A 12500-nucleotide genomic window follows, 5' to 3' on the forward strand; every position below is an offset into this window, starting at 1 on the left:
ATAATATACATAAGTTTAAAGTAGCATTTGAGCAGATGTTTTACAATAGAAACATATTTGTATTCTCAGTATTGCACTGGAACTAGCTTGCAATGGAGGCTAATGCGGGGAAATATATTAAACACTTAAGACTGGTCCCGAGAGAAACGGTTAATTTTGTTTCCCGAGAATCTCAATGTTTCCCCGAGGCGCAGCCGAGCGAAACATTCAGATTCGAGGGAAAAAAATTAAATCATTAAGTGATTTGTCATATAGCACAAAAAGAAAAACGTGCAACGGCAACAGCAACGGCGGTCGTTGGTCAACATTTGTGGGTCACCGTGCACTGTTACCCTCGCACGTCATAGATTTTGCAATGTTGCCCGCTCAGAGACTTTTGGCAGGAAACAGTTTTATTGTTAGAAGTCATGTGATCTCCAAGTAACCAATGAGAGCGCACGCTGTCGGGAAAAAATTCCAGCTCTATAAGAATAAAAAGTATTAGCATTTGAAAAGATTTTCCCGCATGAGCTTATTGCAAGCTAGTTCGAGTCCAATACTGAGAATACGAATATGGTCTATTTTAATAAGAATCTCCGCAAAAACGAAGGATTTTTACCTTTTATTCCAAGTATTCTTCTCCTGGAATACGGTCAATCGAAATCACCCCCAACTCAAATGCAAAGTAGTCAAGCATGTGTTGACTTTGAGAGCCTAAGAAAGGGATTCAGCGCCAGCGGCATCGATTACGTTGTCGCTCAAATCCAAAGTAGTCAAACATGTGTTGACTTTGAGAGCCTCAGAAAGGCATTCAGCGCCAGCGGAACCAATCTCGTTGTTTCTCAAATGCAAAGTAGTCAAGCATGTGTTGACTTTGAGAGCCTCAGAAAGGCATTCAGCGCCAGCGGAACCAATCTCGTTGTTTCTCAAATGCAAAGTAGTCAAGCATGTGTTGACTTTGAGAGCCTCAGAAAGGGATTCAGCGCCAGCAGAACCAATTCCATTATATTCCAAATCCAAAGTAGTCAAGCATGTGTTGACTTTGAGAGCCTCAGAAAGGGATTCAGCACCAGCGGAACCAACTTGGTTTGCACACAAATCCAATGTAGTCAAGCATGTGTTGACTTTGAGAGCCTCAGAAAGGGATTCAGCGCCAGCGGCACCAATTTTGTTCCAAGTCAACTTCAAAGTAGTCAGGCATGTGTTGACTTTGAGAGCCTCAGAAAGGAATTCAGTACCAGCGGAACCAACTTGGTTTCCACGCAAATCCAAAGTAGTCAAGTATGTGTTGACTTTGAGAGCCTCAGAAAGGGATTCAGCACCAGCGGAACCAACTTGGTTTCCACGCAACTCCAACGTAGTCAAGCATGTGTTGACTTTGAGAGCCTCAGAAAGGGATTCAGAGTCAGCGGCATCAATTTTGTTCGAATTCAACTTCAAAGTAGTCAGGCATGTGTTGACTTTGAGAGCCTCAGACAGGGATTCAGCGCCAGCGGCATCGATTACGTTGTAGCTCAAATCCAAAGTAGTCAAACATGTATTGACTTTGAGAGCCTCAGAAAGGCATTCAGCGCCAGCGGAACCAATCTCGTTGTTTCTCAAATCCAAAGTAGTCAAGCATGTGTTGACTTTGAGAGCCTCAGAAAGGGATTCAGCGCCAGCGGAACCAATCTTGTTGTTTCTCAAATCCAAAGTAGTCAAGAATGTGTTGACTTTGAGAGCCTCAGAAAGGGATTCAGCGCCAGCAGAACCAATTCCATTATATTCCAAATCCAAAGTAGTCAAGCATGTGTTGACTTTGAGAGCCTCAGAAAGGGATTCAGCACCAGCAGAACCAACTTGGTTTGCACACAAATCCAACGTAGTCAAGCATGTGTTGACTTTGAGAGCCTCAGAAAGGGATTCAGCGCCAGCGGCACCAATTTTGTTCCAAGTCAACTTCAAAGTAGTCAGGCATGTGTTGACTTTGAGAGCGTCAGAAAGGAATTCAGCACCAGCGGAACCAACTTGGTTTCCACGCAAATCCAAAGTAGTCAAGCATGTGTTGACTTTGAGAGCCTCAGAAAGGGATTCAGCACCAGCGGAACCAACTTGGTTTCCACGCAAATCCAACGTAGTCAAGCATGTGTTGACTTTGAGAGCCTCAGAAAGGGATTCAGAGCCAGCGGCATCAATTTTGTTCGAATTCAACTTCAAAGTAGTCAAGCATGTGTTGACTTTGAGAGCCTCGGAAAGGTATTCAGCGCCAGCAGAACCAATTCCATTCCATTCCAAATCCAAAGTAGTCAAGCATGTGTTGACTTTGAGAGCCTCAGAAAGGGATTCAGCGACAGCGAAACTAATCTCGTTGTCTCTCAAATTCAAAGTAGTAACGCATGTGTTGACTTTGACAATTTCACAAAAAAGGTTCACATGATCGAATCTAATACGCACTGCGAGATCTTTTACAAGAAAGTTCTGTCCAAAGGTCTGAAGTAACTTAGACTGAAGGTTCTCTCCATGACATTTGCATTCCAATATACAATCAAAAGCGAACTCTAAAATTTCTTTTTTGGAATTCTGCATTCCCATATTGGACGAACTTGCAAGCTCTGCTATGCCTTTTACCAACGAAACTGTCATCTCTTCAGATCTTGTGGACAAAATACCACTCATGAATAAAAACACTTGTTTCAGTTTTTTCCTATCCTTTACATCGGTCACTACTGACTTACAATCTGTGTCTCCATCAAGGATCTGATAAGCAAGATAATAGCCAGCAAAGAACTCTTGAAAGGTCTTGTGAAGAAAGCAAAAGCGCGAGGATGGTTTCCTCTTGCTGCCACCGGTCTGGATCGAAAGAAACCCAAACTTGATCAAATTACTGGAACTGCCTTTAAATTCATTCTCGTCGAAAAACAACTCTCCTTTACGTAAAGACTGCAACGCCATGCATCCCAACTCCACCAGGTCATCCTTGTAAATTTCCAGTAGGTCAGCATCACTGCCTGTCGATGATCGATTTCTCTTTTCATATCTTAACAAAACACATCGCACAATTTCTGTGTACAACTGTGTCCTTTCCGGTGGAAGTACACCCTTGAAATCTTCAATAAGGATGCAAAGTAAAGCCGTATTAAGAGGATTCCGTGTCAACTGTCTCAAGTCTCCATTTGAAAATATGTGAAAATCAAGCTGTTTGAGTAGCCTATTTGCCAAGTGTTCCATGCCTTTAAAGTACTTACGAATGTAGCTCTTTGCGTCTTGAAGAGTAAATCCCACAATCTCCCACAGGGTGTCACAGTACCGCCTTACACTCTTACCAGTTTCATGGCGTGATGTGATAACAATGTGGCAATTAGGTAACATTTTACTTTCCAGAAGGTCATTGTACATGCCAACTTTACTGGAATCCACTTCATCAAGTCCATCAAGCACTAACAGAACCTTGGATTGATTTTCTCGAATGAACTTGAAGAACCATTCCTTGTCTTCTTTGTCAATATCAAGAGGAAGGATTTGGTCATCAATGGCCTCCCAAATATCAGTTTTGATATCACGACACCTTAAAAGCAAGAGAACGTCAATCCCGGGAAAAGACTTGTCCCATTCTTCTCGTTTCATTGCCCAATCATATGCCAGTTTCTGACAATAAGTCGTCTTTCCCATGCCTGGGTCTCCTTCAATTAAAACAGTCCGTGGCTTTGCACAATCCTTGTGTCCTCTAAAGATAGCTGTCATGTTGGTTATTTCATCAGTCAATGTTCCCCTTGTCTTTTCTTTACCCAGAATCTTTAGCATGGTAAAAACGTCATCGAGATGAAAGCTGAAGTCATCAAGCCATGGAACAGGAAAAATACTTTTTTCACGAGTACTGTAGAGCTGACGGACCCTTTCTATAATATTGGCAGAATGTGGTAATTCTGCAAAAGACAAACAATTTTTAAAAAGGTGTTGGCTGTAGTGTTTTTTTCGCTTCAACCTTGACCTTACTGTGTTCTTAGTTTTGACACCACGGAAGGTCCCATATTTAGCAATATTTCAAAACAAATGTCACTAAGTAATGGTCACTTTTTGTCACCAAAGCAAGATGTTTTTCCCGAAAATGTAGTTTGTTAGTAACGCAAATTACTTACCAAACCCTACATTATCAAATGGTGAAATACTTCCTTACTTTTCAACACAAGATATCATTTCTTAAGAAAAAAGTTGTAACGACAGGTCAAGTGGCCACTCCAAAAACCACACAATTCTCTCAAGCAGTCTTTATCATATAATATTCTCCCTATCATTAACTGTAATTTGTAGTATTAATGGAGGATATTACATGACCGTGCGGGGATACGAATTTTATCTTCGAGTGAACAAGTGAGAGATACTTTCAGCACGAGAAGATAAAATTCGTATCCCCAAGAGGCCATGTTATTATATAGATATTGATGAAATGTCTAGATTTAAAACAACTCCTTTTACTCATTTTCGAAATGATGAAAAAGTGGTCACCAACCGCTAAGACACGCATGTTGCGTGTAACATGAAACAAGACAAGAAAGTTAAGAATAAGGTAAAATTTTACAATAAAAATGTCAATGTAGTAGAGAAGAATTTTATTAAAGCACGAAAGTATCTTACAATGAAGAAGAAGCTCGCGTTTTATTGGCTAATCGTGTTCGTTACCACGACGACACCTATATTCTCACATGTGAAAGATAAAAATGATATGCATATTGCGCGCGGTGAAGATATGATTTTTTAGTAAAAGGAGAAATCCTGGTATTTCATCAGTATCTATATAATAAATGGGGAATAACACACATATCTCCGGAATGAAAATATATGCTTTAATAGTTTAACTACAAAAAAAATTCCGCTATCCACTTAAGCAACTTCCAGACCTTACTTACTTTATTTTATATTATATTATTTTTGCCATTGTATATTGGATTTACAGACTATAAATAGATACCAGAAAAAGAAATTTAATGGTGAGGACACCTAATAAAAACCATTAAGGCTTGTAAGCTTAGTTTCACTCACATAAAAATTCAGATGGGCATGAATTTAAGAAAGATACAAAATACTTATCTGGAATTGCATTTTTGAGTTTCTTTCTGAAGGATACCGGAGATGCAAAGCCAGTTATATCAATAGAGAGGGAGACGAAAAGGAGGGAAGATGAAAGGAGTTTGCATGCCTTGTGTTGTAGCCTGACAATTTCTTTCAGTGATTAGAATTTATTACCTTGATCATGCTGACTGTGTGTGCTGCTTCCTGCAGCTGCTGAGAGAACACCAGCACAGCTTGCTTCTGGATGCACAGGGTCTATTGTAAAATAACCAACACAGTCCGCTGTCACGTTAATAACAAAAGAAACAGCAAGAATTTTATTGGCACTGTCAAAGACAAATAATTTAAATTAGATTAACAAATTAGAAACTAGACAGAAAGAAGAACCCTTTATGACACAGCTGACTGAGAAGAGAATGGAACTATGCTAAATTAGGAAATTGATCACCTAAAATAAACTATAATAATATTTAGAGATGTACAGCTGTATTCGAAAACATAGTACAAGTGCTGAAAAATCAAAGACAACACACATCAGAAAGCAAACCAAGTAAGTAGATCAGTATTAAAATTGGACAAATAACTAGGACTTTGACAATAATACCTGTAATTATAAACTGAAACAGTGGGTAAGTTGGTATATTGAAAGTTGGACAGAAAATCATTTCATATCAATAGTACAAGGTTTTCATTATCGTTTATCAGAGAAATACAGTAAATACCAAACTTAAACAGCACAAAAAACATCCCAAGATAGTATGTCGCAAATGTAGGCCATGCACAAAAACCTTATAGAGCATTAACTGATAGATGTTTCCCAAGAATACAAATACTTTCAATAAGTCAAATATGGTTGCTAATAATAGTAAATAAAGATGGGTGAAGATAAAATTTACTTTTTGATGACACGCATTGTATTTTATAGCCTTCTTGTGCAGCATACTCTTGCTTAATAAATTCATTGCAATTGTGTATTGACCAAGACAAGGGAAAAGTGACATTTCCAGACTTAAAACCTTGAAAGTATTTCCTTGCAGTCAGAGCCAGTCAAATACGACACATACACTGTTGCCGCTAGGTTGTTGAAATTTTTTGGGAGTAAAAAAGAGTCATTATTGGCAAAAATATTACATACTTCTCACAGACGTGATCATTAATTTTGGCAAAATCCGATCATTCATGCACCAGTTTGTAAATCAGATGTTATTTCAATAGTGAGAAAAGGATTTTCTAGAGGTTGAACTAGAATAAGTGTATTGTCTTATCGATTATCACATCTCACAGGTGTAAAATCACAGTGAGCATGAAATGGTGGTAGACATTGAAAGTGTTCCTAATTACCTGGTTAAGTAAGTGTCTTCTTGCAAACAATTTAAGTGGGAAATCATACAGTGATTGGGTGCTTTAATGCTTTAAACCCGGTTTACACGACAGAAATTTTTTGGCACGGCTTGGGTGAAATTGGCACGAGTCCCAAAAAAAAAAAATTGACTCGGATAAAATTTGCAGTGTAAACAACCTGTCAGTACCAAATTTCATCGGCGTTCACCCAAAATTGTTACCTGTGCTGGGACCTTCGGCGAGGTAGCCCGAGCACGGGTGAAAATGGTACGGGTGCTGAAAAAATAGGCACGGTTCAGATAGAACAAGTAGTGTAAACACTTTAAAGGGCGAAATTTGAGCCTTAATTCATATAGGCTAGCGTTTTTTTTGCGTTTATTTCAAGATGGCTTCTCATTCTCTACCAAAATCACGCGGACGTTCTTGATTATAATTGAACTGCGCATGTCTACAAGAGAGGTTTCCCGGGCCCTCCCCAGGCCCAAAAATACGGTAAAAATGGTGTAGTGTAAACAAAGTTTGCCGAGCTCTTTTTAGGCACCCGTGCCAATTGTACACGAGCCGTGCCAAAAATTTTCTGTAGTGTAAACCGGGCTTTAGTCTTAAAGTTAATCTGATTACTGTTTCTATTGTAAAGCTGTCAAAATAATTAGACTTAACAACAAGGAGTACATGTAATTTTTCATCCTCTGTGGTCAGCAGTGATTACAAATAGACACATGCCGCAGGATCTAATGAACTTTTGAAACCAATGAGCATGACAAATTGAAATACATTGTATTGTCATTCAAAGCCATTTTGGTATTTTCAATGGTGTCTTGGGATTTCTTTATTGGTGTTCCCTCACCTGCCCCTCCCTCTCTCTCCCCACTGATTTTATCAGTGTGATTGCTCCTCACTCTCTACCCCTGGTGTGTGGGGGTTTATTGCATTTCGCTAGATTTCCGGGGTTCCTAGCCATGAGCGCCTTTTCCCTCTAGAAGCTCTTTGCTGCTAGACATTTCTGGCAGCCATTACCTACAGTACACACAGTTGGCAATTCACAGTAATCAGCAGCAATCCTATGAGTGTCATGAAACTAACATAAAGATAAACCACCAACGAAAAGGATCACTCACATATCAATTCCACCACGCCAATGGCTGAAAAAGAACAAAACCAAAAACAACTTACACACAATTCCACGTGCAGACAACGACTAATAAAAAGGGCGTGCGAAAAAATGAAACACAACACCCCCTTTAACTGCAAACAAAAAACCCAAAGAAATCAAAATTTAATGATGTCACGCAAAAATAGTAACGCAACTGTAACAATAATTACAGGCTATATCTGGATAAGATTTCACCAAAACAAATTTTTCAGCTGCATGTGGTCAACTCCAGTTTGATTATTGTGGACACTAATCCTCTCTTGATTAGTTTTATCACACAAAATCCACTTTCCACTTAAGTAATTTCAAGAAATCTTTCAGTGATTTGTATGAAGCAGTTACCTTGTTCATGATGAGTGTGTGTGCTGCTTCCTGTAGCTGCTGCTGCTGAAACAACATCACCACAGCCTGCTTCTGGCTGCACACAATCTATTGTAAAATAATCCATACGGTCTGCTATTACAGTGTAGGTTAATAAAAAAACAGCAAGAATTTAATTGGCACTATCAAATACAAAGAGAAATCAATTAACATTTAGAAAATATTAATTAAAATGAAATTGCATAATTGCTGCATAACCGACTTTTCTTGCCACATAATGAAACTTGAAAGTGGTCCATAATTTCCCAATTTTTATCGAACCCTATCAGAAGCCCTGTTTATTATAAAGCAGTCAAATTAGACTTAACAACAAGGAACAGTTGTCCATCCTTGATGGTCAGCAGTGATTATTAATGGACATATGCCCCTGGATCTTGTGAAGTTTTGAAACCAATATGCATGATTGAAACACGTTGCATTGTCATTCATTGTGTTTCAAAAGGATTCATTGGCATTATGGGAAATGTTTATCAGTGTTCTTCCACCCTCTTGGCTGCCTCGTTTGATTCATCTTATCAGTGTTAATTTATTGGCTACTCACGCACTCCCTTCCCCTTGTGGGTAAGATGCCAGGGTTTCCCAGGCATGAGAGCCCTTTCCATCTAGAACCTGGCTGCCACTAGACATTTAAGGCAGCCAACCTACACTATGCCATGCAGCTTGTAATTGATGGTAATGAGCTAAGAAAGTTATTGCTTTTAGTAGTTTATTTCTTTTTCAACAGAAGACGCAAATCGCTCAAAATGCTGTTGTAACAACAGCCTAGTAAGGTTTTACCCCCAAAAAACCAACCTGCATCTCCAGAAGTCTTCATTTTACACTCCCACTTATTCAGTTTGTCCTTGATTCTGTTGTCACTATCTTTCCACTGCTTCAGAAGTTCTTTGAAATGTCTGTCATCAAATGGATCCATTTCTTCTTTCTCTACTTTACAAATGGCATCTTTAAATTCAGCTCCACCCAATCTCACCAGCGTTTTATGGATCTGCTTTCTGAATTTCCAGAATTCTCCATCACTAACAGAGGCCTCTTTAGTATGGGCCGATACTGCATTGACACAATACTTCAAACGTACAATGTGAGACTCACAGCTGTTGTCAGAGGAATGGGGAAGTAGATCCCAGCCAGTGGCTGGAGGATTTAGGTTACAGATTGTCCTCAGAAGCACAATCAAGAGAGAATTGTCAAAGCCAGTGGATGATACTGAAGAGCATTCAACTGGATACAATTTACTCCACTGCTCTTGACTGAGGATTCCTTCTTTTCGAAGAGACAGAAGCTTAGAGTGCACAGGCTCACGTTGCAAGGCACTGCAAAGGTCTTGTGGATAAATTAGTCCATCAAACACATCCCTCAACACTTGTGAGCCCAGCCTGACCAGAAGGCAACATAACAGTGTGTACTTAGTTTTTCCATCAACAGCACCTGAAACAAGTGTCAGAAAAGATCTCTAGGGCATCATTCTCGTTACTTGAAGGGCCATCATTGTGATGACCTTATTTAAGGTGACTTCGCTTCAGTTTTCAGGATTTTCTACAAATAACATTTGTTACTTTCATTTGAAAGTTTAACCTCTTATGGGATGACATGACTACAGCCCTGTCTTCCGATCCCAGACAGCAAGGCAGCTCAGTAATAGACTAGTTTGCCACCCAAAGGTTATGGATTCAAATCTTGTTCCAGCTGAATTTTTTCAGGCTTTACTTTTTTACTGTTCTAGTAATTTTCATAACTGTGATGTGCTTCTGCAGTTCAAATGTGTGTGTTTCATGTTTAGTTCAATTATATCTTCTTCATGCTCAACAGTCAGCAGCCACTTTTTTTTTTTCAACACAAGACACCAGTCCTTCAAAAATACTAGTAGTTGTAACAGCTAGCACGCTACAGTTGTAAGTTTTCGCTTAAGGTTAAGGTTATGCTTAAGGTTCTTACTTTTACGTCAACGCTCTGGTTTACGGGTATTCAAAGCTACAGCTACATGGAACAGACGAAAGTTGAAACAGACGTTGTTCGAATCACAGGGATCGAACTGGTGAGACTCTAGCTTAGAAGGCCGCGCACTAACTGAGCTACGGCTTCATAGCAAAACATGGCAAATTTTGGGTGGAATTTTTAGAGTGGCATTTTCTTTAAAAAAATATACAGTGCATTTAGAGACATAATAATTACAGGCTATATCTGGATAAGATTTGACCAAAACCAATTTTTGAGCTGCATGTGGTCAACTCCAGTTTGATTATTGTGGACACTAATCCTCTCTTGATTAGTTTTATCACACAAAATCCACTTTCCACTTAACCAACTTCAAGACATCTTTCAGTGATCTGTATGAAGTAGTTACCTTGTTCATGATGAGTGTGTGTGCTGCTTCCTGTAGCTGCTGCTTCTGAAACCACATCAGCACAGCTTGCTTCTGGCTGCACACAATCTACATTGTAAAATAATCAACACGGTCATCTGCTGTTAGGTTAATTTAAAAAGCAACAGCAAGAATTTAATTGGTGCTATCAAATACAAAGAGAAATCAATTAACATTTAGAAAATATTAATTAAAATGAAATTGCATAATTGCTGCATAATAGACTTTTCTTGCCACATGATGAGACTTGAAAGTGGTACGTAATTTCGTAATTTTTTTCACACCCTATCAGAAGCCCCCTTTATTGTAAAGCAGTCAAATCAGCCTTAACAAAGAGCAGTTGTCCATCCTTGATGGTCAGCAGTGATTATTAATAGACATATGCGAGATAATATGCCCCTGGATCTTGTGAGGTTTGAAACCAATGTGCATGATTGAAACATGTTGTATTGTCATTCATAGTGACATTCATACATGTAGTTCCCTATGCGAACATTGGAACCCACAAATGACCAGCTCCCAACGTCAGTGGCTTCACAGCTCAGTTGGTTAGAGCATCACACTGGTGTTGCGAGGTCACGGGTTCAAACCCCATTGAAGTCCTCAATTTTTTAGGCTTCTTTACGCAATTGCAAAAATTGCATTCATAACTGTGAGGATCATAGCTTTACTTGATTAAAAAGTTTCATAGGCATTTTGCAAAATGTTATCAGTGTTCTTCAACCCTCCTGGCTGCCTCGTTTGACTGATCTTATCAGTGTTAATTTATTGGCTACTCACGCACTCTCTTCCCTTTCTGTGTGGATTGCCAGGGTTTCCCAGGCATGAGAGCCCTTTCCTTCTAGAAGCTGGCTGCCACTAAACATTTCAGGCACCCAACCTACACTGTATGCCATGCAGCTGGTAATTGATGGTAATAAACAACTAGGGCAACTAAGAAAATTACTGCTTTTACTTTATTTATTTTTCAACAGAAGACATCAATCCTTCAAAATGCTCTTGTAACATCAGCCAGTCAGGGCGTGAAATTGCGCCTAATAAGGGCACCAATGCAACTAAACCTTTTACTTTGGTGACTAAATCCTGAAAGGTAGTCGCTCAATTGGTGACTATAATGGTTTGTCATACCTTACGTAGAGATATTATAATAGTGAATAAAGAAGATTTTCAAAGATGAATGTGCGGCAAACTTCCTTATTAAGTTTGTTTGCAAAACGCAGCACATGCATCTCTCACATCAAAAACTCTAGATGACATATTGGATTTAGGTGAGCTTGAACGTTGTATGTTACTCAACCTAGTGTCCACTTCGTAGCACGTGCAAATTTTGCGGGCTAACGCTCGAAACGTCAGCTTTTAGAATCTCTGTAGGGTGGCCAATTTACGTTATCAACTCCGTTGATAAAACCAAATTTTTGTATCCTACTTCCCCACCGACGCAGCACCACAGTTTCTTTAGAAACTACCCCTTCATAAATTTGTTTAAGTTTGTGAGTTTGTTCTCTCAGTTGGGGGCTGGGCAATTTTGGATGACTGTGTGAATCAGGAGCAATTTATCCTCCATTCTAAAGAAAAGGACGTCACCATTCTTTGATTTGAATTGCTAAAATTAATCAAAAGATCTTTTTGCTAACTTCATTTTGGAGGGTCTATCTAGAACGCTGACAGCGTAAAAAAAATTTGTTAACTTTCTCTTCAAAAATGGCGACGACCTTTTTGCAATTGGCTACCACATTGAAAATTTAGGAGCCAAGTGGCTACCACAAAAAGTTAATTTCACACCCTGAGCCTAGTAAGTTTTCACTCCCAACAACCAACCTGCATCTCTAGAAGTCTTCATTTTACACTCCCACTCATTCAGTTTGTCCTTAATTCTGTTGTCATTATCTTTCCACTGCTTGAGAAGTTCTTTGAAATGTTCTTCATCCCATGAATCCATTTCTTCTTCCTCCATTTTATGGATGGCATCTTCATATTCAGCACCGCCCAATCCTACCAGCATTTCCTGGATCTGCTTTCTGTATTTACAGAATTCTCCATCACTAACAGAGGCCTCTTTAGTATGGGCCGATACTGCATTCACACAATACTTCAAACGTACAATGTGAGACTCACAGCTGTTGTCAGAGGAATGGGGAAGTAGATCCCAGCCAGTGGCTGGAGGACTCAGATTACAGATTGTCCTCAGAAGCACAAGCAAGAGAGAATTGTCAAAGCCAGTGGATGACACAGAAGAGGGTT

General features: G+C 39.3%; 1 protein-coding gene across 5 annotated transcripts in view; it reads right to left on the reverse strand.

The window, feature by feature from the left end:
• Window positions 1-552: 552 nt before the first annotated feature.
• LOC138022480 (protein NLRC3-like) overlaps window positions 553-12500 on the reverse strand; it is a 26181-nt gene continuing 14233 nt past the window's right edge. For 4 of the 5 annotated variants that reach the window (XM_068869630.1, XM_068869631.1, XM_068869632.1 and 1 more), the window contains 7 exons: window positions 12078-12500; window positions 10242-10328; window positions 8693-9325; window positions 7862-7948; window positions 7485-7508; window positions 5200-5280; window positions 553-3881 (listed from right to left, as the gene is read on the reverse strand). The exon at window positions 12078-12500 is cut by the window's right edge and continues 210 nt beyond it. In XM_068869630.1, coding sequence (XP_068725731.1) covers window positions 694-3881; window positions 5200-5280; window positions 7485-7508; window positions 7862-7948; window positions 8693-9325; window positions 10242-10328; window positions 12078-12500 — 4523 coding nt within the window. In that variant the 3' untranslated portion in view covers window positions 553-693. The remainder of the gene's footprint in view (window positions 3882-5199; window positions 5281-7484; window positions 7509-7861; window positions 7949-8692; window positions 9326-10241; window positions 10329-12077) is intronic. The other variant, XM_068869634.1, reaches the window with a different exon arrangement.

Source organism: Montipora capricornis, chromosome 10, assembly GCF_036669925.1.
Source record: "Montipora capricornis isolate CH-2021 chromosome 10, ASM3666992v2, whole genome shotgun sequence".
NCBI lineage: Eukaryota > Metazoa > Cnidaria > Anthozoa > Scleractinia > Acroporidae > Montipora > Montipora capricornis.